Source organism: Fistularia commersonii, chromosome 23 (assembly GCF_037954325.1).
Source record: "Fistularia commersonii isolate RoL2024-O1a breed Wild chromosome 23, RoL_Fcom_v1.0, whole genome shotgun sequence".
NCBI classification, from domain to species: domain Eukaryota; kingdom Metazoa; phylum Chordata; class Actinopteri; order Syngnathiformes; family Fistulariidae; genus Fistularia; species Fistularia commersonii.
Window position 1 is genome coordinate 6,368,318 of NC_141306.1, and position 26,649 is coordinate 6,394,966.

Genomic DNA, 26,649 nt, shown 5'->3' on the forward strand with positions numbered 1-26,649 from the left:
TGTGACAGCTGGCACATGCTGGGTCAGGTTAACGTAAATAAATAAAAGGTTGGGGGCGGGGTGGAGGGACGGACATAGGTTAGATCCACCGGCTGCCTAATGTAGAGCTTGTCATGTTGTCATGGAGCATAACGGAGCGAAGTGAACAGACCTGGGCTGATGCTGCAGAGGACTCTAACCTAAACTTCTGGCTACTTTTCAGATAACAGAAAAAAACTATACATGTAAAAGTGGGGTGAATCTTTAATCCGCAAAAAACACTATACAAAACATTTGTTATATGGGTTCATACAGTACAGCTGGTTTATACAAAATGAAAACAGACCAACAACTAGTTTACATAAACAAAGCAAAGCACCTCCGTTTCTTCAACGCCAGGTTTCCGACACAAGAATGAAAATTTTCTAAACATGTAAGGCGGATATTTTATATCCGGCTCTCTTTCAGTCACAAGCATTTTTTCTCCCAGTCTGTCGACGTCTCTGCTGTTTGCTGGTCTTCATAGGGATGAATTTCCTCTCGCTGACAGCAGGTCTCTTTTCTATCTGAAACCCACGTCCTCTTCGGCCTTCCTGCTTCCCTTTCCTTTTCCGCTTGCTGGTGTAAGCGCTGAGCATGGACGTCAGGGAGCGGATCCTGCGCCGTCACAGAGAGAGATGGTGGGTGTGGGAGTTTATGCAGGTATAGTTAGATGAGTGGCAAATAAATGAAAACTGAATAATGCAGTAAAATCTGTGTAGAGGTGGATGAAATATTTGGGGTTCTTTCGGGCGAATTCTGGCACACAATGAATGACCCAGGCTCAAAGGACATTTAACAAAACAGGTTAAATGTTCAAGAAATGTCATCTCACTTTAGCTGACCTGCACCATGGAATGATGCAATCAAAATGGCAGGTCTTGAACATATTCACTATAAGGTTCACATTCCAAAACGTTCATACTCCTTCGAGTGGAGACATTCATCTGATTTCCAAAGATATGGTGACAAGGAAATAAAATCTAAAAATAAACAGGTAAATGAATAAAAGTGTTAACCAAGTTTGACTTTTGTTGTGTGACATACAAACACAACAGAGGAGGTCATGTTTTGTAAATCAGCATCATCATATCACTATGGTGACAATCATTGTATCCATTTTTTTTTGTTACAGGACAGTAGACTGTCACAATGATGGGTGTTCAAACACATTAATGTAAAATATATCTTGAAGGACCTGGAGGATGAACCACTTACTTTTTGGTCATTATTGGATTCCCAGCTTTTTTGGGCATCGCTTTTGTGTTCTCTCTCTCTTCAACCCCCTCTTCCTCATCTTCAATCTCCTCAGTGACCTTAAGGAAAAAATTGTATATTTTTTTTCTAGTTATTGCAGATTCAATTTTTACCCTGGACTTACTGCCCACATTGGAGCACACATTTATAATTGTGAATAATGGAGGACACAGAGAGCAAGGCAAACAAACAGGCGTCTAGGTTTCTCACCTGCTTCGGTTCGGGTCCGAGAAGGTGAGACCTACTGAGGTCAAGCTCGCTAATGGTTGTCACGGTGACGGTGTGATTTGGGTGATCAAACTGCATAGACTCGGTTTTGACAGTTATCACATCTTCCAGATCATCTTCACTTTCATCTGAGGATCAAGCGAATGAAAACGGAATCAAATTCTCAAAATGAATCGTAAAACTATTCTCAACATGACCTTTGACTCACTAAGGGCTTCTTCCCGTTCCTTCAACATCTTCAGATATTCCTTGTGTCTCTGAAAGTAAAGATGGGCTTATATTTTTTTGTCCATGACGAAGAGCTTTTGACTATGATACGCCTGTATGGAAGAAAATTACATAACTATCACAATATTTTATCTTGCTGACACTTACCTCTTCTCTGACTCTGGCTTGCTCCTCCTTTATTTTCTTTTTAATTTCAGCAACTGCTGCTTTCCTCCTTTCCACCTTCCTCTTGTGGAAACCAGTGAGGAATTCCCTGCAGGGAGCGACAAGAACCAGCACATAAGTGTGTGTGTGTGTGTGTCTGTGTGTGTTTAGCGTGTTTACACTCGCCTGAATGTCCAAATTACACTTGTTGTAAAAACAGACAAAATTCAAATTCATCAAAAAATATATGCTTTTTCGATGAACAACAAGGAAAAAACACGATGATTCTTTTCTCACAGGGCTCGTAGAGTTTTAGCAAAACAACTCGAAAGCAAACAACATTTAAGCTAACAGCTAAAATAATTTAATAAAAAGGGATTTTAGCAAGTGACACTTACTGCCTGTCCTCATCATTAAACGTAACGATGCATTTGTTTTCTCTCTTTTTCGATCCTGGCTTGAATTTACCATTTCTAGGTACATTGTTGGTTTTTTTTCTGTTTTTCATGTTATACACGTGAGTTTTTCTGTCTACCGGTGTTGTTTTTCCGTGTCCTCGAAGGGGTACTTCCTGTAAAGTCGTCCGACTGGAAACATGCGAGGCGTCAAACGATCCGCCCAAACGTAAAGGGTAATAAATAAACAAATGATCAATAAGCATCATTAATAATAAAAAAAAAAACACGCTCGAAAAACGTACCCACAATTCCACACGCTCTCATTTTTTGGGAATCCCGACATACAAAAAGACATGATGGTCTTTTTACATGCAACATATTAAATTGTAACATATTTACATATTAAATTGTAACTTTTCATATGTACAGATAAATGTTAATGTATAATCAAAATTGAAGAATCAGCCGCACATAAAATTGTGCTGAAATTTATTTTCTCGGAAATAACATTTTGGTTCAGGATAGTGTCTTCTGATCACATGAAATAGGTGGGATTTAATTTTCAAAACTGCCAGCCAATAAAACATGCTAAATTGACGTCTGGACTGACTATCATGCCGACTTATAAAGTCAATATTAGGAACATTTTAGCAAACATCCACCAATTTATTCAGCAAAGAGTGAAATTAGCTTCTGGAAGGATCTGTTCTGGACGCCAAACAAATCAAAGTCCAATATTGATGGAGGAAGTAAATGTTAAATGATGTTTTTGTTCTCGACAGGTGGGTCAGGTTTAGGCAGATGTTGTGTCTGTGTGTCTATGACATGAGAGGTTACATCCAAAAGTAGCAAAAAATAATTTTACAAAGATTATTATCACTGTCAAGTGTTGTTTTATTAAAAAAAAAACAGACATCAGAATAAACACAGAAATCTGGACAAGAAACACCTCATGAGCAGAAGACAAACTGGAAAATAAAAAACAAAAAAAGAAAATACAGATAATGACAGTAATGGCAACATATTCAGCCGAACAATTACTTTTTTGTGCACTTGTAGCGGTCAGGTAGCAGTCTCAACTGAGGTTACATGACTGTGGGTTGACCTGCAAGGGACTCTTGGGAAAAGTCTAAAAGCCTATTTGATAATTAAAAACACAGCAAATAAATGACAAGATGTTGCAACCTTAAAATTGAAAAAAAAAGAAGAATGAAAATAAAAATAAAATAATGAAAAAGCAAAAAAAAAATTAGTATCTTCCTGACGGTTATATGACCTTCCTGCTGCTGCTACAGATACAAAACAACATGAATGGAGAACAAACTCATTTCCCTTCCTCCTCCCAAAAAAAGTTTATACAACCATTAAATAAGAAAATCAGAGCAAAACAAAATATATAAGCAATGACAGACATTCCATGTCACGTGTCGATCAACAATTACAAATAAAAAGCAAGAGTGGACAAAGATTTCAACCAGATTCTCAACCTCTGTAATGATGGAGCTTAATAAAAATATTTCCTTTACATCAACATCGAGCTCATTCTGCTCCCAAGATTTTTACATCATATGTGGACAGAAGTATTTTCAGATACAAGTAGCTCCCCACCATCAGTCCCTTTACCATGTTTAGTATGAAGGCAGTCTTAAAAGACAGGGAGACAAATTAAATCACCCTCTGGGTCAGAGCATCATTGCATCTCCCTTCCAGTGGCAGGTGAGCACATTCTGTTTAAGACCTTTGTTGATCTGCCTATTTACAATCTATTTACAATCTAACTGTTTTATTTAATATCTAAAATGTATTTCTTTCTATGAGAATGTCTGACTGTTGCCATGTCATGAAACCATTACTCCAATATCAGTAAGTCTGTGTGTGTGTGTGTGTGTGTGTGTGCTTCTGCATCCATTACGCTCACAAATGTTTTGCTGCACTTTAAATGGTCATTTGACTCCAATTCAGAATAATGGAGGCGGTGCTGGATAAATCCTGTTCAGCTCCGTGGTAGAATGTGCTGTTTATGAGGTAGTTCAGAAGAGACACGGCCCAGAATCAAAGGGTTCGAAGTGAGCCAGTGTGCAAGTCTCAATCCTACAGCTTAGTGAAGTGAAACAGACCTGAGTCTGTGTGATCTTAAAATGTTTAAATGTTCAAATTTAACTTTGATGCCCTTCATGGGACCCCCAACCTTTAGAAGACATGAAATTCCTTCTCAGTGATGATTGTACAGTTTGCTGTCCTGCGACTAATAAGTGAACGTTTGGACTGATTTTTTGTCAGACAACGTTCCTTTTCTATGAGGGGACATGTTTAACCTCAAGTTCCTTGTTCAGCAGCAAACGTTAATTTCGAAGCAGTGGACCGACATGGTGCCATTAATGGCCAGAAGGGGATCTGTTGCACCGATGTCACTAAGTACCAGAGGAGCAGGTGGTTTATCCTTTGGTAATTTTGTGGTGTTTGTTACCATCATGAACAAGGAAACAATCAGCAGATGAAAGTGGGGTAGACAGTAAAAGTCTCTATGGTCATGGTCGTCGATCAACAGGGAATAAATGCTTGGCTCTTAGAAATGTCCAATGTGAATGATGATTCTCTGCAAGTGCATCATTAGAAGTTTACTTTATGTGTATCTGTTTTGCCGTAACTTCAAGATGCAGCGATGGTTGTTCCTCCACTGAGGCGCAACAGGATCTGCTGACAGTCCTGAAGGGATCGGCGGTCACCCACGCGCTCCAGGGTGCGTTTGGCTTCAGCAAGCAGTCGAGCACGGTGCCCCGGTGGGGTCAGCAAGGGCATGGGGAGGTGGCGGCAGGCCAGCAGGATAGCGTGAGCCCTCTCCCTTTCACCCAGGACGCATTCACCTTCTAAGAGAACGGGGAGAGGAAGAACAGTGCAGATTAGCGCCCACCGCCTTTAGATCGCATCTGTGGGAGTTTAGGGTTGTGCTGCTGCCCTCAAGGGATACAGGGAGGAATTCTTTCATTAAAAAAGACTGTAGGACCAGCAGTGATGGGCTGCTATTCAAGGTGAACTAAGTTATCACACCTGTGTGATACGATGGCAAATAAGAACTATGACTGAGCAAAATAACAACATAGAAACAGGGGCAAAAATCTCAGTTTTTATCTTTGCCTTACATTTTACAGCTGGTCTCCTGCCAAAGACAGACATCACAGAAGTGTTCGTCACTGAACCTAACTTTTTGAGTTTGAGCCAGAACAAGACTTTGCAGGACAGGATGTATAAGAGTCTTCTAAGAAATGAACTTTGCTGTCATTTATTTATACTTTTAAAATGAAAAAGCCTAAATAAATGATTAAACACACAAATTGGGTAGGGTGTGGCGCAGGAGGTAGAGCAATTGTCTTTGGAATCGAACATTCCTGATTCGATTCCTGGCTCCTCCTAGTGTGTCGAAGTGTTGTTGAGCAAGACACTGAACCCCTGACTGCTCCCTTGGCGCTGGTTGACGGCAGCCTACTGCTCATGGTTCGCCCAAGATGGGTTAGTTGCAGAGAACGAATTTCTCCACAGGGATTAATAAAGGATATCTAATGATTATTATGTAAATAAAGGAAGTGTCATTATAGCTGATTATATTTAGATGTCACGAAAGTTTTTTGCTAATTCTCAACACTACAACAGATGAGGGACATTTCATCATAGCCCCAGCTCATGTGATGAAATATTTAGTGTAGAAATGTGTATGTGAGCTTCTGGGGATACCGGCAGTGAAGGAACAGTGGGTCCTCCTCCGAAGGTTGTGTTCCAGCAGCTGGTGAGTCCTAGTTGGACTCGCTCCAGCCATCAGTCTCACTGTAGTCTCATGCAGAAATACCTAGAAGGCAAAGACACAGTGTCTCAAACTACTGATAAGTTCATGAGGCGTTAACACTGTAGCTTTGTCGTTCGGTTTTCATGAATATGAGGAAAAGGCATGGGAAAAAAATAAAATTATCTGGTTAGTATTCTTAACATACATTGCCTCTTCCCTCCACTTCATGAAAAATAGGATGAATTAGCAAATTTTCTTTTACAACTTCAACTGTCGAACACAAGACGTGTCCAACCTCACAAAAAAAAAAAAAGTCCAACAGGAGACTTGGGTCTTTTCCTTGGCCTTGTTCCTGCTGATTACAAAGCTAACATTTCAATGTCATCAATACCAGAAAGAACATTGCGGGCAGACACAGGACACACACTTATCTGACCTTGTGTTGTGCCTGTCTGTTGGACTGTGAGAGCTTTCTGAGCGAACTCAGGTCCCTCTGGAATCCTGCCAACTGGGAACCCGGTGCTGGTCCTGGCTCTCCGTTACTGGTGCCTCCCCGCTGCCACAAACTGGTCCTCAAAGTCAACAGAAGGTCACAGACCAGGAGCTCCATCCCCTTGGAAAAATTAATGTGAGAAACATTTAACATTTTAAATTCTTTTGACTGTTTAACTTCTCCTGTCTGCACTGATTTATATTCTGAGATGGGAGGTTATTACATATTCTAGTTTCAATATGATAAATACATTTATTCTAAGTATTACTTCTTTACAGTAAAGGACTTTTTAGATTCTCATCTCTGAGCATTGCCTCAAAGAATCTCAAGGCCTGATATAGCAGCTTGTTTCCAAACACAAAAGGAAACAAACCAAAAAAAAAAAAAAACCCCTGCCAGACTGACATGTGGTGATTGTGAGGTGGCGGCGTGCAGATCAGGGAGGCCTCTGTACTGCACTACAGATACATTGCACTCAGCTTCAAGATCATGCAATGCAACTACAATGCACCACAGCCACCTCCTGCACACACACACACACAGCCCCATCAGCCCGCCAAGCCTCCATATGCTGCGTCTGCCAGAGTGTGTGCATGGATTTAGTACAAGAGAACATGATCTAACAGCGGGTTTTTGGGGAGTTAGTGAGGAAAGCCCACCCCTAAGTGAGCTTAGAAAGGTGGTGTTGTCTGTGATTGGGTGGTTCAGAGGGGGGATATTTCCCTACCTTGTTCTGCCAACTCTCAAACTGGGTGAGCGGCACACTGATGCTGGAGCGCAAGTAACTGCTAGCTCGGTCCGAGTGTGACAGGCAGGCTATCAGCCCTTCGCCTTTCAGTGGTGACAGACTCATCTGAACAGCCTTGCAAAGCAGGAGCACAGCCTTGGGCAGAGGGTGGCTAGAACAGAGGGAGGGGCAGAGGGATCAGACAGGAAGTGGGAGGATTTAATAGGAGTGTGATATTTTTCATCCTAGGGGATCAGAAGGTCCATCCATGTTTGACACTTTTTTAGTTTTATAATACTTCAATGTAATCTCTACTGTGTCAACTCGGTTAAAGCTTCAGTCTTGTTAAGGTGACATGATGAAAACACAGAATATTTAGAAAATCATCTCAAACCATGGTGTCTTAATTTGTTATTTCCTTCAGTTTCCTATCTGATTAAATGTCACCATAAATCCAAAGCACTGTAGCCCACATAGCAGCAAATTATCAATATCCTTTAATGGTTTTTAAATGGAAAAATAACAATCATCTGTAGACTGACATCCATCATTGCTTAAAATGAAAAGACGAGGCTTGAACTCAAATGGACAGAGCTGCTAATTTCTGATGCATTTCCAGGCAAATAGAACACTTAACAAGAACTTCCACAGACCCTCTATTTTCCAGTATTGTAGTCTTTATCAAAAAGAAAAACAAGACAAGAGGGTGAAACTGAAACCTGCTGAAACTTTGAGTGGAATTGTTTTGGGCTGTGTGGATCCAATGCAGGTCTGATAAAATGTAAGTTCAAAATTGTACAGTATGTGATAAAAAGCAATCATTCCTCATGAAACAAAATAAGCAAATCCCTGTGATTTCCTGGTGAACACAGTCTTGAGACTTGTCAGTGCAGATCATAAAAGCAATCATTCCTCGTGAAACAAAATAAGCAAATCCCTGCGATTTCCTGGTGAACACAGTCTTGAGACTTGTCATTGCAGATCATACTCAACAATTATGATGCTAAAACAGCAACAAGTTGTAATCAGAAATGCTATATTAAGCAAGTATTAAGAATCCTAACTTTTCAACAGACTGTAATAAATGATTTTTCATAGAAAAAAAAACACAAATTTTACATTTAACATGACTGTGTAATGTTTGAGGTTGTGATGAATAAAGCAGTTCCACATTAAAGAGTTAAAACTCAAGATTACAGCTTAAAATCCCAATATCATCACTTACTCATGGCTGTGCAGAGCCCTTGGCATTCTTTCTGCTTCTGCCAACAGTGACTTCACTGTGAGATCATCCCCCTGCAGCCAATAGACAGTTGCCTTCAGGACCAGGGCCCACCAACGGTTGACTGGGTCTACCACTGATAAACAGGTCAGAGTACAGTTATGTAGAAAGTTATCAAATACGGTCGACAGAGCAGCTTGGTGGTTCATGTTTCTGATGAGAAATGGTACATTTATTTTCATACAAGTGCAACTGTGGTTGAGTGACAGCATATTATGCACTACCAAGGAGTATTGGCTCATACGGTTTCTATCATGGACCTGAATTTGAAAAGGTTACAGGACAAACCAGAGTGGCTGTTTAACTATAAGCAGGTGACACGTGTTCCTCACAGAGTAACTTTAAATGAGGAGGATCATGATGATATAATTTGTTTCTCTGAAAACTTGAATTACAAAATATCAATCACTATAAAACAGCATGACTGCGACTGTTAATGGCGACTCTTTCACGCGACTGTTTAAATGAATGTACAGGACAGAGTGAATTAGACCAGTAATGAAGAGTAAAACTTGCCAGAAAGGATTGTTGTTTCATTCATATCTATTGCAAGCTAATAATTTTTGCAAATAAATAGGTCTCAAGTGATCAAGTCATCTCTGATAATCCAATAAAAAAGTTCATCCCAAGACCTTAATTGTACCACAGGATATGAGAAAATCTCATCATGCTGACAATAAATCAGATAATTATGTGGTTGTTCCTCATAAAAAAAATACAAAAAACAGAGAGCGAGAAGTCCCATTTAAATCAAATTAAGGTTTGCTGCAATTTGCTGATTGTGTGATCAGGTGTGGTTGTGCAGAGTCACCCATACCTGGTGTGGTTGTGTGATTGGGAGGAGTAGAGAAGGGAGGTGGAGGAGAAGGAGATTCCTCTGTGCAGCTATTCAACAACTGGAGGAAATCCAGGGCGCCTGAGAACTCTCTGAAATAAGTGAAAAGTTTTACTGATCATGAGTATATTCACTCAGTGTGCCGGCAGCTGTGCCTCTATCCCATCATACCCGCTGCTGTTCTTGCATTTGCCGGCTTCAGAGTCACTCTGAGGCTGGATGAGGGTGTGAACAGCTCGCTCCAAAAGCTTTCTGCAGAAGCAGCGGTGCAGCTGCGCAATTGGGTCCGCTGGAAGGATAAAAAGGGGGACAGAGAGGAAGTGTCAAGGAGAAAAGGAGTCATTTTTCCAAGGATGCTCAGCTCTAAATAGGACGGAGGTCTTATGTAACAAACGATCCATGAGAAACTTAAGCTGTAGTACCAATTCCAGATAAGGGTGCGGTTGAAATGTGTTGATTTTTGTTTGTTTAGGTACGTGTAAACACATTTGTACACACAGGTGGGAGAAACATTGCTTTACTACGGCGGGCAGCTGTTTCCAGGTTAAATCAAATAAGTCTAGTCAGGTTCTATAGTGGTCCCAGGTAAAGGCTGAGTTGAACCGGTGCAGGGAATACAGTATTCACAATGTTTATGTTCTATGTTTTTCTGTCGTCAACTTGTAAAGCGTCTTTGTGTACCGTGAAAAGCGCTATACAAATCGTATGTATTATTATTATTATTAATAATGTACAACAATTAGGTTTGCGTCCATATTTTCATGAAATACAAAAGTATCATGTCAAATATTTAAATAAAACTTTCTACATCTAGATACAAGGAGAATAAATGCAAGTGGACTTACTGCAGGGACCTTGTACCTAGCAAAAAACAAATGCTGCTCATGGGAGTCAGGTTTCTATGACAATAAGTATGTGATAAACAAGCTTCAATCCATGGATAGTTTAATTGCCTATTTTGTTTTGATCGATAAAGAAGCCAAAATATTCTATTTTAAAATGCTCCCATAAAAAAATCTCTTCAAGCTTCATCATGTTTCCAGTCATCTTAATTTTGGATCAACGGTTAAAGGAAGAGTCTTTATGTCTATTTCAGTTTACTACCATGGTGATTTGTTCCAAAACATTTACAGACACACACATATGATGAACTGTGTGCCTGAAAGACTAATAATAATACCATCATCTTTCAAAAACCTGAATTATGCAGCCTTGAAACCCTAAAGCAGCCGCACTTAAGATGGAAAAAAATAAACTATTTAAAGCTAGCAGTGACCCTCCTTGGAAACACTCCGGGAGGAAAAGGTCACTGCAAAACAGACAAAAAAATCTTTGACCAATACCTAGTAAATCCAGAAAAACAAACTGCAAGACATCATACACCCATCAAGAAAAACAAGATTTGAGGTTATAGAAAATATCTGAAATAGCTCTGACTATGATAAACACAATTTATAACTAATACTTGAGTGTCCTTTGAAAAATGTACTTGATAAAAAGCAGATTAGTGGTTGCATTGAACAGATAGGAGCAGTGTCCTTGGCAACATTCTAGATGATGACTGTGATATTTCTATCTATCACTAGAATGTTCCTGTCTCTACTAATTCAGCACATAGTAGTGAAATTTCTCTCATTTATGAAAGAAAATGTAGTGTTAGAGGAAACAAGCGGAAACCTCTGTTGACCTTGACAAGTTGGAATAATTGCAGGTTTTGAAAAATGGTGAAGAACAACAAGAGGGTAAATTGACCTTGAAAGAACAATTGTTCAAAAAGACATCTCAGCTTCATGAACCAGCTCCTGATGGCATACCTGGGTCTCTCTTAGAGGTATATAGCCCGTCACTGGTCTCAGACTTCACTGACCAATCGCAGCTCAGGAAAAACTGCTTGCCTAATGGGGTGAAGAGCCAGCGAAGGCAGTCAGGAATCTGCTTTGACTCTGACTGCTGGGCAACACTCTCAGCACAACTAAGTAGGTAACCCTAAGAGACAGAAAGAGAGGGGTAAGACACTGACGCTAAAGGGCCGAGTAAGTTAATCATCAGCCAGTGGTGAACGACAATGAATGAACAATGGAAGTGACATACAGGCAGGCAAGATAAGTGATGGCCTAACACCGTGCGGAGGGCTGTTGCTGCAGTCACGTAGATCTGGGCAAGCTGGATAGGAGCCATCTTGCCTTGTGCGCTCTCACTGAGGTTAACGGCGCTCAGAGACAGAGCCAACGCCCACAAACTGCTACGTTGTGGCAACTTTCCTACAGCAAAAAGGCAAAAATTCTATCACCTTCATGTGATTGAAGAGATTGGTTATGATAATGTAATATTTTTGGGAAGCCAAAGTTATATAATACTGTTGAAAAAGTCACTTTTTAACTGCTGTATGTTACATCAAACTCGGGACACTTTATTCTTAACACTCACCTGTTAGTTGCAGCTGGCTCAGCCGATGATAAACCAGTGCTGCATCCTTCGCACTAGTCCTAGCCTCTTCCCCTTCATGTCTTCCACCAACCTGGTGGACCAGCCAGCCCAGAGGAGTTGGCCGATGCAAGCAATAGCGAATCACGTTCCAGGACAGTGAGCAGATAAGGTCTAGTTTGGTGGAGGGGAGCGCTCGGGTCAAGATCGAAAGGCAGGTCTCTAAACTGGACATGGCGGCAGTGTAATCTCCCTGCAGAACAGAGGAAACAGGAGCCATTGTACACGAAAGATGATGAGGCAAATATGGAGGGAAAGTAAATAAAATATATACTTTCATCAAATGTTTTTCATACATTCAGATTACTAAGAAGTTCAGAGTAAAACCAAGAAGACCAAAAGAACCAAAACAAATCAAACTTTAATGACAATAATGAAATAGGCAGAAGTCTATCTTTCCAGAGCGGGTGAATACTTCGCTTATTCAAAAAGACTTGGCTGAAATATTGCTACAGTTTGCTATAAAAACATATTCAAAATTTCTGCCAGACCAGCAAAAACAGCAACGCAATTGGCACTTCTTTTTTGAGTACAGAAAAAAAACCAAAACGTGGCTACCTACTGACACTGTTGCTCCCACCACATATTACACAGCAGGGCTGACGGAAGATTTACCTATTTCACTTGGCACTCTTGTGTCATTTTGCTGGTATATTTTGCAGGAACTGTGGTGATATAGTTTGTGTTGAAATCATGACAGCAGTGTGAAAACAAGGCTGTACACTAACTTGCCATTAGCAGCACAGGTGATTCTTGATGGTAATTCAGCTGATGCTGCTGAAACTGCGGGCCCAACTGAAAAATGTATCAAAATGGACTTCTCTATCGACTGAATGTTTATGATATAATTTACTTGTATCCAGTCTCCTGCCTCCATCCAGTACAACTAACATTCATCTTCTTCCTCTTGTCCTTACAGCTGCATCCTTCAGGGTGTCGCCGAAGTGCATCAACCACTTCCGTCTATCCCTCTCCTCTGCATCCTATTCTCTCACACCAATTAACTCCATGCCCTTGATTACCACATCCAAAAAATCTCCTCTTTGGTTTTTCTCTCAGACCCCTGCCTTGAGAGTTCCAACCTCAGCAACCCTCTACTGATGTATTCACAAGCTCTCCTCTGTACATATCCAAACCATCTCAACAAACACCTACCCAACCAACTAACTATTATCCTTCCTTTAATCAAAGTGGTGTGTAGATTAAAAAAAAAGAAAAGTTATCAATTAGTCTTATAAAAATGAACACATGAACAGTTTTGCTTTAATAAACACGTGGGAGTAAAATGCAGGAACAACTTTATAAAAGGTACTAGAATGATAGTCTTGAACTAACTACTAATTCAGAGATGAAATGGATTAGGAGTGACATCACCCGGCCCAACAACAGGAAAGTGTTTCTATCATAATTTTATTACTGTGTAATGGATTATGCTCTGGTAGTGTTTTGCGCAATGAGATTCATAGCATACATAAAAAAGTCATTGAATGCCATATGATGATGAATTTTAGATTCGTGAATATTGAGGCATCAGCCGTCTACGGTAGTTAAAATGCATCATTAACCAAAATAAAGCAGTGCTGATCGTTAACTTTATGTCTGAAGACTGAAGATTCAAAGTGTTTATTGTAATATGTACAGTCTGGAAATGCATTTCCTTGTAAAGTGAAATTCTTATTTTGCTGTCCACAGTGAAGCTCGATCAGATGAAAAAAATTAAAACAATAAATTCTAAGTCGAAGGGTGGTCATGACAAGCAGATTTCGACAAGAATAGATTACAAGCATATTATTGCTTAATCCGGTTCTGGTTACCCTCACCAGTTCTCTCCTTACTGCAGTATAAGCATATTATTGCAAAGAAATGTAAACAGTGTTAAAAGAATTAACTTGATGGGAAGTTGAAAGAAAAGTGCAAATTGCATCTTAAATGTGGTGTCACAAAACCAAACTCAATATCCCTCCTTTGAGAACTCAACTGTAATGTTTGACAATCATTTATAAAGACTGGCAGATACACCTGCTATGGTCAGTGCATAAAAGCAGACAAATTGCAAAAGGCTAATACACTGCTGGTGTAGATGTGCTGATTTGTGGAGCTTTTTACCGGCTCTGGTATTTTAACGAAGACAAAATTACTAATCTGAATCTCCCACTTTTTTTCGGACCTACACGTAGAAAGATGTTACATAAAAATAGTTGGCTACCCCCCAGGTAATAAAATCAAATAAACAACTTTTTGTTTAGTTTCTGTGGTATGTTTATAACAGCAAATTGGATTGACTAACCGCTTAGAAATTTTTATTGGTAATTAAGTTGACATGGCATGACTGGCATGAACAGTGATTTTGAGGCTAAAACTCATTCCAAGTACTGAGGAGCCCTGAAAAGCAATTGGTGCCGCTCCCATTTAGGCAAATGCATAAGGGGAGCATTCAGAGGAAAATAGTAGTTCTGGCGGAATGTAATCCTACAGAGCCTTCCCAGCTTTCGTTTATCAGGTTCAAGTACAGGCACGGTTGAAATTCTCTACATTTAGAAAAATGACCCCTATTTTCAAACTCATTTGCTTTGAATTTCTTTGATTCTTTCCGTTCATGAATGAAAGCATCAGTGAGAAATCAAACTCTCCTCTGGCTCTTTCTGATACATTACAACGTGAAATGTACTCACTCTGTTCAGTTGCAGGTCAGCTTGTTTGCGTTGCCTCCAAAAAGAAACAGATTTTGGGGAATGAAGGGGTGTAACAGGCTCCCACAGGTAGAGGACCCTGACACAACCCCATACTGCACCCACCCCACTCAGCACCCAGACCATCACCCATGGCAACAGACATCGCAGCCAGGATGCTAGAGATAGACCATGAATCACAAGAAGGCCAGTCACAACATGTTTGACACAATAGGTCTCTTTTGAATCACAGAAAAAGAGACAAACGTAAGACTTATTTCTATGGTTTCAGTTGCATCTTGACACTCACTGAAGTCCTGTGTGGGACTTGCGAACCAAAACAGTGTTCTAGACGGCCTGTGGCCCGGAGAGAGACTTGGGCTCCCTGAAGACTCAGAGTCCAAGAGAGCGGGGAGCGGATTTAAGGACAGACAGAAAAAGGTCAAGGCGCAGAGAAGCAGACGAGAGCGATCCATAACTCCAACAGAGGAGGGAGAGTCTGGCTCACTCTTCACCTGAAAGAGTAAGAAGAAGAAAGAGAACAGGGATAAATAAAAGGTTAAATAAGCTTTTCATAGTGATTCTGCTCTGTACTTTACAAAGATCACATAACAGTGATCAGTCACAGCTAATCCAATTATATACGAATCATCACATATATTTGAAAATGTATCACTTCCATTATTTCAATTGTTGCAAAACATTTAAAGGATGATTGAGCTAGGATTATTTCTGATTTATTTCTGGCAGTGAGTCAATATGAATTGGTTAGCCTTGTAATATTTGGACGTAATATTGGATTACTGCATATATTCCATCAATGCTTTCTTTTTTTCTTAGTCTTATGTAGATAAAGATATATATGATGTACACAGTGGAAGTATAATTTGCCATTGTTGAGTTTATTTCTGTTTTTATAAGATAAATATATAAGTGAAGGGAATGAAGATGGATACAGAATGGCTAAGAGTTCAGCTACTTATATTATTTATTTTACACTAATCAAAAGCAAAAACTGAATGGAAAACAATTATAAATTAAATATGCCCAGACATACTTTGACATTCAGATTCCAATACATTTGTACAATATGGCTCTTGCTTAACAGCTCATTCTTATTCACTGATGGAAATTTTACTGTGAAACAAACTATTGAGGCTTTTTTTTCTCAGGTACAATTATCTGGACATTACATAATACTTACAGTTACAGCATCTAGTAATATAGTTGAATATTTTGTTTACATCATAGGAATAAAAGTTCAATAAACCATGGGTTTTGGGGTAGATGTGTACACAGGTATTATTCTTTGTATTTCCAAGTGTTTGGCTAATCTTTCTTTGAATATGTGCCCATTCTAGAGAAATTAGCTTTGAGTTTATATTTTAGACATTATTGAATAATTTGGTACAGTTATTGAGTCAGGCAGCTTGAAAATAAGTGAACAAGATGAAAATGGAACATATTTTAGTAGTAATTTACCTGATCATGATCCAGTAAGGGGCTGCCCGGCTCTGAGTCCACACAGTAAGGAGAGAACTGGTGAGGGGAACCAGAACCAGAGTCTGAGGCAGGCGGCGACATCATCACTATTTCCTGTTTCATCTCAACATCCTCAGACAGTGTCACTGGTTCTGAAAGGGTGAAGGAGACTCAATAAAAATGTGTGGTTCGTAAAACTGTGTATGCAGTATTTGGCAGTGTGTCAAACTTACTGTTCTTCTGGTTTGCCATCTTCAGGGCAAGGTTCTCCTGTCGCAGTTTGTGGTTTACCTGCTGCAGATACTTGATATAGTCAATGGCCTTCCTTAACACTCCTGACTTATGCATCTGCAGAAAAATATATAAAGAGGATAATGTTAAGGATATGCCATTCCAACGTGACACTCCAACACATTTGACATTAAAGTAATCCAGTCAAACAAAAGGTGAGTAATTCTCAAAAGTTAAAAACAGACACAAACCTTTGCATCGTTGCCCATAACCAGGTCTCTGAGCTCCACAATCTTGTCGTTGATCGATGAACGGTAACGCTTCTCAATGATGTTGTGGGTGGTCCGCCTCTCACCCTCCTTCACCAGCCCACCTGGAGCTACGACCCCTGCAGTCATCTGGCCCTGCTCTATACTGGACCTGGTTCCATTTGTGCAGTTGGCGGAGCCTGGTTGTAGCTGCTTGATTGGCAACTTGTCCCCGCCTCCCATTACAACAGGGACAGTGGTCAAGATGTTGCTGCTCATCAGCGTCTGAGGACACAATCGGACATAGGACATAGAATAAACCTGACAACCTTGCTGAACATAATGCTGAAGACATTTTCTGCTCTTTATGACAAAACCATCCCTGACCAGCAACGAGATTCTCCTTCCATCAGTGTTACATTGTGAGGATGGCAGCTACTTGAATTCAAGTGCTGGTTAAACCAGATCAGATGGAAATTCAGGTTGAATGCTTTTTGGGGTCCAGAAGAAGTAGCTGACATATGTTATGTAAAAATTTTCTTATGACTGAATATTTTTTATTCACTTCAGTCAAACTTGTTAGTGTCTATAAGCACCGCACTGGCAGGGAAAGAATTAACAAGCAACACCAAATTTAAAACTGGTTGTTTACCGGGACCTGTAGAGCTGTGTTCTGGATGGGCGTGGTTAAGGTGGTGATCCCAGTTGGGCTCTGCATTGTGGAGAGAACCTGGGTGCCATCCGGTTTGAGTGTCGTCAGAACCAAAGAATCTGTTTTCAGGATCTGAGGTTGTTGGACTAGAACCTAATGGAAAGAAATACAAAGTCAGTAAGAGGCTTTACCTGGATTGAAAACCATATTTACAAGACCCAATGGGTTGTTAATGGAGTAAGGGTAATGAAACACAAGTGTGGGCATTTGTGGGTGGGCATTTGTCTCGATTGTAGAGTAATACTTGTATGAGGGTGGTAAATATCTAAAGTACCTGATGCTAGATTGTTATATTGAACAGGGATAGACCATAATTCAAGTTAAGCTGTTCTATGTTGTGTCACTGAGCTACCCCGGCGTCAGTTGGTAGAGCCTACAGTTGACTCAGCAGTAAAAAGCGAACACACTCTCATGAATGACTTATAATTTTCTATGCTGATAAAAAATGGGACACAATAAAGTATATTGGGCAATGAACTTGAAAGGCATCTATAAAAGTATCAATTACATGCAACACTCAAAACTTGCAATGACGTTGCAGTATCATCTAGCATTTTCACTGACTTCTTGAGAAACACCACTATGAAAATAGGGAGCAATAAAATTCATAATTCATTATATGACATCCGTTGTTAGTGAAACAGCTGGTGTTTGACTGAAGCCTCTGTAGTTCACTGCCTAGGAAGCTCTCTTGCTTGTGTTTGCACATAATGGAACTGTGTAACGAGGCCTGTGGCCGAGCTTGACTGCTGTACAGGGAGATGCTGTATATCTTTGAACTCATCTGTTCACACATATAGAGACTGGATGACAGCTAAAAGTTGTTGTTGGCCTCATTATTTCTTTTGCTTTATCCAGGTTACCAGGATGATGCTGACTAGCAGTGCTATATTAGAATATTCAGCATGTTCCAAATCAAATTATGGATACCTGCCTAACAACACTATTTAATGATACAGTCATCCATTTAAAACCAAGTATTGCCACACAGTTGCTCTGAATGAAGCAGTTCTGCCTGCTCCAGTGACACTAATAATCGCATTATTTCCTTCCTGCTTTGCTGCACCTTTCTCTCCAACTACCTTTGTGTTTAATGACTATGGGGAAAAAAGCCTCCATAGGCTATGCTGTGTGTGAAATTGTTGCCCTGGCCAAATATATTCTTTGGATGACTACATGCAATACATTCATATACAATAGCTGTCTTGGATTAATACATGACCTGTTACACAACTAGTTATTATGATCTTCCTGGCCATTTAACTTCAACTTTCCTCAAAAAAATTGTTTCGGAGCTGATTGCTAGGGCAACTTGGATAAAACTTTATAGAAATGTTAATATTCATTAATACTCATTGATTTACTCGATCACAATACTGTGATCGGCTGGTGCCCTGTCCAGGTTAAAACCCGTCTCCCACCAAATGACCCCAAGGATTGGCTGTGGTCCAACTGTGACCCTGAGTGCAAGTGGATAGACAATGAATAATATGTTTATATATATTAGCCTTAAAACTGTGTCATCTGTTGATTGGAACAATGTTAAATGACACTTCTGAACCTTGGTGGGGGGAAAAAAAACTGACTAAAATGCCACTCACAGGTACTTGTTGCACTTGCTGTTGCATAGTGTGGACTGCAGCAGGTGCTGTGGATAGAGTCTGTATGGTCTGGCCAGTTGGGGTCAGAACACGCTGGTGCTGAATGGTCACGGGTTGGAGTTGCGGCGATGTCATGATGCTCTGCATTTGCGGTTGAAGCACTATGGTACGAAAAGACAGATAATGAATAGTCAAATTAGGAATATGTTTGAGTGCTGTTTCTGGGTTTCCTGGCTTCTCTGTGAGATTGCAGGTACAGCTTTATACCTAACTCAGCATCAAAGTATAAATCAATTAACTGTTTCAACTAAGGCATTCTAGTTATTTTCACATTACCTTGGAAACCAGGAGCTGGGCTCTGGTGGCAGATGACTGGGTTTTGGATGAAACGTGACTGGCCGCCATTGGAGGCAATCATCACAGTTTGGGCTGCCTGGGTCTGGATGGGAAGGGGCGTCTGGCTGTGGGTCTGTACCAGAGTGTGAACAGGGAAGCTCTGGGTCTGCACTGCGATACCTTGGGTGTGCATCTACATGAAAATACAACAAGTTAAATCCCAGTCGCAGTATTTTTCTCTACATTTTATTTGTTACTGTTGTAAAAAAAGGGTAGGCCTAGCTTATGATACCAGCTCACTGAAATATATATCTCACTGAAATATACATATGTATTTACACATGATTCTACTTCATATTACTCTTTACAGTACCCCAAGCCTTTACTGATGTCGAAGGGGATGAAGCTACGCCGCATCCACAAGAAGAGGAAGCAGATTCAATTTAACAAAGTAAAATTTTAGGCATGCCACACAATGCTAAATCACTTTTTTAATGAAATAATACGTTTTGGTGATTTAAGCAACCCTTTGTGGTTCAATGGCAGTGTGTTTTTTTTAATGACACTCCCAGTCAGCTCAGATGTTAAATCTAAAGTCATGAGCATCTTTTGTCAAAAAGAATTTCCCTGTCAGCACAATTGTCCAGGTCTGAGCTTACAACATTGAGGCAAACATGTGGCTGCATTCAATCAGGTTTCACCAAAGAATGTTTTTTTAATGTGGGATACTTTGAATGCAAATTTTCTAAAAACCTCTAAAGCTAAAGAAACCGAAAAGCGGATCATGACTGACAACTGGAGGAGTGAAAAGCTGCATGAGGTGATAAAAAACATGAGATCAAAAAACACCACAATCTATTGAAATTCAGAATTTGATTAAAGGAATGAGTTGTAATTAAAACAGGATCAACAGGACTAGTTAATCACTTGGTGATACTTTGTTATGTACTTCTATCACACACCTGAATGGTAGGCTGTGCCGTCTGCTGGGGCTGAGGCTGGATGGGCTGGACCACCTGTGGTCGTGGCTGGAGGAGGGGCGGGCTACGGGTCACCTGCTGTTGCCCTGAAGACACAGTGGAGGGTGTCTGGGCAGGAGTGAGGGGAGGGGTAAGGGGCAGAGACTGGGGAGACAGGGTCTGGGGGGCAGAAAGGCTACCACTAGGGCTCTGGTGGGCAATGGGGGTGGGTGTCTGAGGAGTTTGAGGACTCTGGGTGGTGGGTCGAGGGGTGGCGTTGACACTGGCACTCTGTAGAGAGCCTGCTGTTGTCATCTGGTCCTCAAACAAGTCTGGGAAGTCTCCAACCTGGTTGCTCACAAATTGCAACATCTCTGTGGAGTTCAAAAAATAAGATGTCCATGACAAAAACCCAAACAAATCATGAGCAATTATCTGCAAAAAATTGTGCAACTGATATTTATAGCATGAAAAAGTGTTTTTTTTAGTATCTTCTTTCATAAATGTTGTTAAGCACATCATGTTAATCAATCAGCAGTTGCTAACATTTACTCTGAGCTCTTGAAGACAGAGTCTGACTAAAACCTACAGATTGGCAGTAACATGGGTAATAAACTTTGCATTGCCTTCCCATGTGTCTTTATAACCTCTTTACCTGAAACTTCACTCCAGACGCTGCCAAGTGGATAAGGATGGCCTTGGGATGTGCACATACCCAAAAGTCAGAGCTACTGTTCTGGTCATAAATCAGTCTGCAGACTACACTAATACGCACATATTTGTATATTAACCTTGTCCTTCTCCCCAAGTTGTAAAAATAAGAGCCATTTTGAAAGAACAAAAAAAAAACCTCAAATTCAACTCTTTTCAGTACCATCCTTTTTAAAAAAATAATAAAATCTTAACAGAAAACTGTTATGGAAAAGAACAGCAAGATGAAAACTCTAAAAGAGGCCACTCATGGTCTTTCATAGTCAGATGAGAATTTCTACCTTAAGAGATTTTCAACAGCTGGGACACAGGTTTGAAGACGCGATAACTGATCCTTATCAATGATCATAGTAGATGAGGGTCAACAAAGTTTCACTGAACAAACCCTGCAACCTTGAACTTGGTCCCACTAAACAACAGAAATCCCTGAGCACACCAAACACACGTGAATTTCTAAGCTGAGACACAAGATACCAATCAAATCAAGACGACTGTAGCAAATTGGTGAATTGGTGGTAAACATCCAATATACCATTTGTAACCCATGAAAAAATTTAAAAAACATGAATTTTACTTTATGTTTATGTGGATAGTTTGTGACAAATTACAAGTAATTAACAATTACGTTAAAAATGGAAAGATGATATGAGAGGGCTCACTTTGTTTCAAAATTTAACTGGAATCTTACTGGGCAAACAGCCAATTTTATTTTTATCATCATTATTATTATTATTATTATTAGTAGTGGTAGTAGTAGTATGTAAACAGGGATATTGACTGACAAAAAAAAACTTATGTAAAGGGCCCAGTATTATTTAGGCATCAATTAGAGCCAGTAAGTAGCAACAACATGTTTATACACTGATAGCAATGGCTAGTGCCATTCCCTTTTTCATTGATATATTTAGCAGCATCTTTCCTCAATACGGAAAAAAACAAAACGAAAAATATGAATACACCCAAGGATAACTTATGGCCCAGATTAGGAAATACGGATATTGCCTTCTTGGAAATTTGGGAAAAGATGGTAAGACATATGCTTCTAGTAATCTGGAGCACAGCTGGTGCTCACAGTAGCATTAAGAAGGGCAACAAACTCCAGATTAGAATATGTTAAATTCTCCCTAATGTAGAAGCCTCAAATTAACATTGATGACTCTTCACTTCCAGTCCGTTATGCTCAGACACATTTACAAGCCTGAGCTGACATATACATTCATGCAGGCAGAAACTCAAAGCCGTGTATTGGGGCTCATCCATGGGGGGGCAGACAGTTCAGGACAAGCAAGACAAAGAAGCTCTGGGTCCCTAGAGCCTCAGACAAGCTAACACAAAGGGTAAATCCGTCCCCGCAGGGGGACAGTTTCCTGGACCTCTGAGCGCAAAGAAAATAGGTTATGTAACTGGAGTAGCAGTTGCTAGGGGGAGTAATTGGAAGAGTGGGAATGTTCTGCATGAATTTATGGTCAAGTGCATGACACCTTATAAAGGGCCTCCTAGACCTTGCACTCAAGGACAAATGGAGGAACAAAGGTTGCTTATCTTTTGGGATCTGCCCTTGACAGATGTATTAGGCCCAACAGTCCATCTTCTTTTCTACAATGAAAACATATGCCTCGGTATCTGACTAGTGACCCTTCCTTTTAAAGAAAATAATTACCACCAGCATCTATCTATAATTAAGTAAACCACTATGAAATAATTTTTTTTCATTTTTACAGGAACATCTGTTACTCTTAATAATTGTCTATTTATTAAATGAGTCCAATATGCCAACTACATATGATTCAGTAGCTTCAAGTTATACATGTGTGAGCAGCTGATAAAGCCTTGGAGAATACTTAAAAAATAGAAATTGGCAGCGGAAGTATTAGAAGCTGGAAATAGACCTGAAGAAAATGCAGCAGAGGAACTGCTACATTTAAAACGCTGTTTTATGGAAACACAGGGAACTTTCTCCATCACCTCTGTGAAAAGGGCTTTTGACAACAATCGTCAGATTTGACCTGATTATTTAAACACTGGACTCAAGGGTCACTACACTGAACAAACTTATCTGAGCTAAATTGAAGTAACTATTTCTAAAATTAAAGTAGTTCAAGATTTTGCATGCATTTAATTCTTAAGCTCTGTTTTAATCCGGTATAATGCATTCATTCAATGTCTATTATGCTTCTCCTGCGGACATTGCAACAAGGCCACTGCACAACTCGGAAAGCCATACATTAGTTAAACATCTTTATATATATATATATATATATATATATATATATATATATATGTGTGTGTGTGTGTGTGTGTGTTTGTGTGTGTGAGTGTGTGTACACACACACATAAAATTCTAAAATATAATTTTTCCAATCTTATATGCAATACATATATCATGCTGTACTGCCCAACACTGCTTTATATGGTTCCGTTGTTTTGAGTTTCTTTGCAGGACCATTTAATTCCATGGGCTGACAATTTTGTGAGAACTGGGTGTGTGTTGCAGCATGAATGAAAATTAATCAGTCCACTTTCAGATGTCACCTCTCTGCCTCTCACAACAGACACACAGTACATTCCTCTGTTTTGACACAATGACTAAGAGGGATTACATGACTGTGGCTGGAAAGGGGTGGTCAGGTGGTAGAAAAGCTTTCTGTCCATTCTGCCTAAAGGACCACTTGTGTCAGATAGTAAAACCAGGTGAAGTTTTATGGAATACCTTATCAGCTGTTTGATTGTGTTATTCATGTACTTATTGCTTACCATTGGAAGCAACAAGAAAAAAAAATCTAATATTAATTTTGTCCTCTAGAATAACTATGATGTCATATGTGTTTATGTACGCACGCGCGCGCTCACACACACACACACACACACACACACAAACACACAGACACAGACACACACACACACACACACACAAACTAGTGCACACACCAAGCCAGTCTGGTGACTTAGTATTCGGTAAAATTCCAGTCTAATATAAATCTGGTGACTCTGCACTGGCTAGTGTTCTGTCAAAAGCCCTGTCTTTTCACTGTCTGCCAAATCATCAAGCTTGTTTTGATAACCGGGACAGTGTACAAGTAATGCTGTGTGTCCACGGCCCGCCTGCAGTGTGGACAAATTGTACCACAAAGTTTGCAGTCCAATCCGAAATAATTTTCTTGGAAACAAGTTGAAAGATTTCCTTTACTGCATTGACACAGGTTGTAGATATGCAACTGAACAAGTGATAAACATATTTTGCAACACTCCATGTCTGGCTTTTGAGAATTGCATGGTCAACTGTGATGAATATGTTTTAGTTCTCCTCAGTTTAAATGTGCAGAGTCTGATGAGTAAAAACTAACCAGACTTTAACCTGTGATGCACAGAAAAAGTAAATTACATTTGACATTTATTGTGAACAGTTAACACTGATTGGCATGGAATGCCAGTTGTATTGCAATAACAATGACTTTTCTTTTTAAAAAAGAACAGCTTAAAAGACCTAGCTTTGCTTGAGATTACTCACACACACACACACACACACACATATATATATATATATATATAAAGTTGATCAGCAGCCAATGAGACTGGGTATTACATAAATCTTCGTCCAAACATGAAGGCTCATATCCTTAAATGTGACTGTTCCATTAATTAATTTTTGTTTTAGCCACATTTGACATAAAAATAAGAACGTTCAATGTCACTGCAATTAACAACGAGCGACTTTGCAACAACAACAACACTAACAACAACAACCACCAAAATATAAAGTTATTCCTGAATATTACTGCAAATACGTAAGAATAAAATTACACATGAAACTTGTTTATAGTTGCGTTTTCAAAACTTTCTGACCTGACTTACTTGGAAACACTGCTTTACTGCATTACCCGGTTTAATTTTTTCAGGGCTGTAATATTTATAAAATGTCATATCACAATGAAAAAAATGAACTGTTGAGAAGAACGACTCATATAACCTCCTGAACCCTAAAGAGTGGAAACACATCGCTGATACAGGTCAGCTGAGTGTCTTCTGTCCCGCAGGACCAGCATCCCAGGCGTCAGTGACAGGCCAACATCACTGTAAGGAATCCGAGAGTCATCGCGGACGGCGTGGACTCCGGCGATCCAACTCACCGTCGATGTCTCCCAGGGTAAATTCGTCCCCCAATTCCGCCAAAGTGGGGTCCACGTTCTCCATTGAAGACACATACTCTCCGGTTTCCATCCTGTCCATCAATGGTTTGTCCCTCCGGCTGTCAGCGGAGACTCACGAGATAGGAAATACACTGAAACGTTTCCAGTCCGTCCAGAAACGCCTCTGACATCAAACTAAACAGACGGATTATTATTTTCCGGTACGACCCTGACGGCACACCGGAGCCTCGAAGGAGGCGGACTATAACGATATATTCATTTCCACCGATATACCCTTAAGACGACGCCATCTTGTGTTACGCAGATTACGTCTTTCACAAACAGACACGCAGGGCCGAACCGCGCTGTGATTGGCTCAAACCTAGGTGTTGTTGTCATGAGACCAGTCATCGTTATCCAATGAGAAGGCGGCTCCGGTCGTGGTCTGATCGTGCGTCATCCATCAGAAGCTTGTGTGTCATTTGAATAAACCGCGCCCCTGCTTCTTGATGTGAGCGGCGGTCTGTGGCCCGTCCAGTGTCCCGTGTATTGTTAAAAGTTTTATCTCTGAAAATGGTCTTTCACATTGTCAAATAAGATTATAATACACTAAATTACTTGCATTGATTTGAATACAATTTTTTCGAGTTTTTTTTAACTATTATACACTTAATGTAAGGTCAAAAATGTCAGGTCATTCGAAATGAATGGGGGGAGGCAACATTTAGTGTAAACACAGAACTCGGGTGCATCTTAATTTGTCAGATGGACACGCGCGTGCATGCAAGTACATATAAAAGCATACATGCACGGACGCGCGCAAACACACACACACACACACACACACACATACACATACACATACACACACACACACACACACACACCCTTGGTCGCTGCAACCACTGCAGGAACCTCTGCTCAGTCGAGTCAGTTGCAGAAACAACACTTGTTTTGACAGTTCTCAAAGAAAATTGTAACATTGTTTCAAGAACACTGAAGTTTTCCGGTAGTTTAGGTATATACAACTTTGAGGCTTTGCTCACAGTCCATTGTGTGGCAGCACCATGACAGGTTGATATACTTTAAGTGAGGTTCTTGAATACATATTTGATGGTCACCACACTGACAAGGAGGGAGTAGGCCAGGAAAAACACAGTGAGGATTGATTTGAGGAGAAGTGTCAGAAACTGAAGATGACACTCAATATAATCTAGACCAAGGAATAACTGATGAGGAGGAACCCGGTGATGAAGAGGAAAACCATGCTGAGGCTGGTGTTGTACTTAAGTCAAAGCATGGGAACATATAGTGGTCTGCATCCCCATGTAAGAATCAAAGTAGGCTTTCAGCTGAAAATGTCATCAAGATAATCCCACTTGGGAGGGGAAATTAGTTCACAAAGGCAATTGGAACTTGCTGACCCAGACAAACACCAACACAGACATGGGTGTTTTGATTTGGCTGGTGTGTACAGATCCAGAAACAAATCCACCAACAGTTTGTGGGTTGCAGAGTTTGGACAATGTTTTCAGGTCACCACGTCACTCCAAAAGTTCCGCATGTTGTCATGGAGGTGCTTCGTTTTGACATCCAGGATACAAGACCAGGCCGTCGTCAACAAGACAAACTGCCTCTCATCTGTAACCCAAGTCCAAATGTCACAGTGGATGCAGGCTGCAGCCATTTCTAGCAGTATAT

The 26,649-nt window shown here is 40.2% G+C and overlaps 2 protein-coding genes across 2 annotated transcripts; both read right to left on the minus strand.

Moving 5' to 3' along the window:
- Positions 1 to 231: 231 nt before the first annotated feature.
- nol12 (nucleolar protein 12) lies at positions 232 to 2,451 on the minus strand. Its single transcript, XM_086170698.1, has 6 exons — positions 2,274 to 2,451; positions 1,879 to 1,984; positions 1,712 to 1,760; positions 1,486 to 1,631; positions 1,237 to 1,334; positions 232 to 636 (listed from the first exon to the last, which is right to left on the minus strand). Exons 1-6 carry the CDS (start codon positions 2,381 to 2,383, stop codon positions 444 to 446), a joined length of 702 nt encoding a protein of 233 aa, XP_086026824.1. The 5' UTR covers positions 2,384 to 2,451; the 3' UTR covers positions 232 to 443.
- A 702-nt stretch (positions 2,452 to 3,153) lies between these two features.
- On the minus strand, positions 3,154 to 25,287 carry srebf2 (sterol regulatory element binding transcription factor 2). Its single transcript, XM_086170509.1, has 20 exons — positions 24,949 to 25,287; positions 20,114 to 20,484; positions 19,152 to 19,344; positions 18,816 to 18,976; positions 17,155 to 17,307; positions 16,506 to 16,787; positions 16,257 to 16,371; positions 16,024 to 16,175; positions 14,852 to 15,056; positions 14,545 to 14,720; positions 11,816 to 12,065; positions 11,480 to 11,649; positions 11,203 to 11,374; positions 9,560 to 9,677; positions 9,371 to 9,480; positions 8,497 to 8,629; positions 7,272 to 7,443; positions 6,488 to 6,664; positions 6,003 to 6,114; positions 3,154 to 5,140 (listed from the first exon to the last, which is right to left on the minus strand). Exons 1-20 carry the CDS (start codon positions 25,046 to 25,048, stop codon positions 4,923 to 4,925), a joined length of 3,540 nt encoding a protein of 1,179 aa, XP_086026635.1. The 5' UTR covers positions 25,049 to 25,287; the 3' UTR covers positions 3,154 to 4,922.
- Positions 25,288 to 26,649: the final 1,362 nt, after the last annotated feature.

Excerpts from the sequence above, each read along its gene's own strand:
- nol12 (XM_086170698.1), bottom strand. The coding sequence starts at position 2,383 with ATGAAAAACAGAAAAAAAACCAACAATGTACCTAGAAATGGTAAATTC. Across the intron at positions 1,985-2,273 it reads TTTAATGATGAGGACAGGCA|GGAATTCCTCACTGGTTTCC; the intron begins GTAAGTGTCACT and ends CGCTCCCTGCAG. Across the intron at positions 1,632-1,711 it reads GGAACGGGAAGAAGCCCTTA|ATGAAAGTGAAGATGATCTG; the intron begins GTGAGTCAAAGG and ends CTTGATCCTCAG.
- srebf2 (XM_086170509.1), bottom strand. The coding sequence starts at position 25,048 with ATGGACAGGATGGAAACCGGAGAGTATGTGTCTTCAATGGAGAACGTG. Across the intron at positions 18,977-19,151 it reads CCCAGCTCCTGGTTTCCAAG|TGCTTCAACCGCAAATGCAG; the intron begins GTAATGTGAAAA and ends TTCGTACCATAG. Across the intron at positions 16,788-17,154 it reads ACACAGCTCTACAGGTCCCG|ACGCTGATGAGCAGCAACAT; the intron begins GTAAACAACCAG and ends TTGTGTCCTCAG.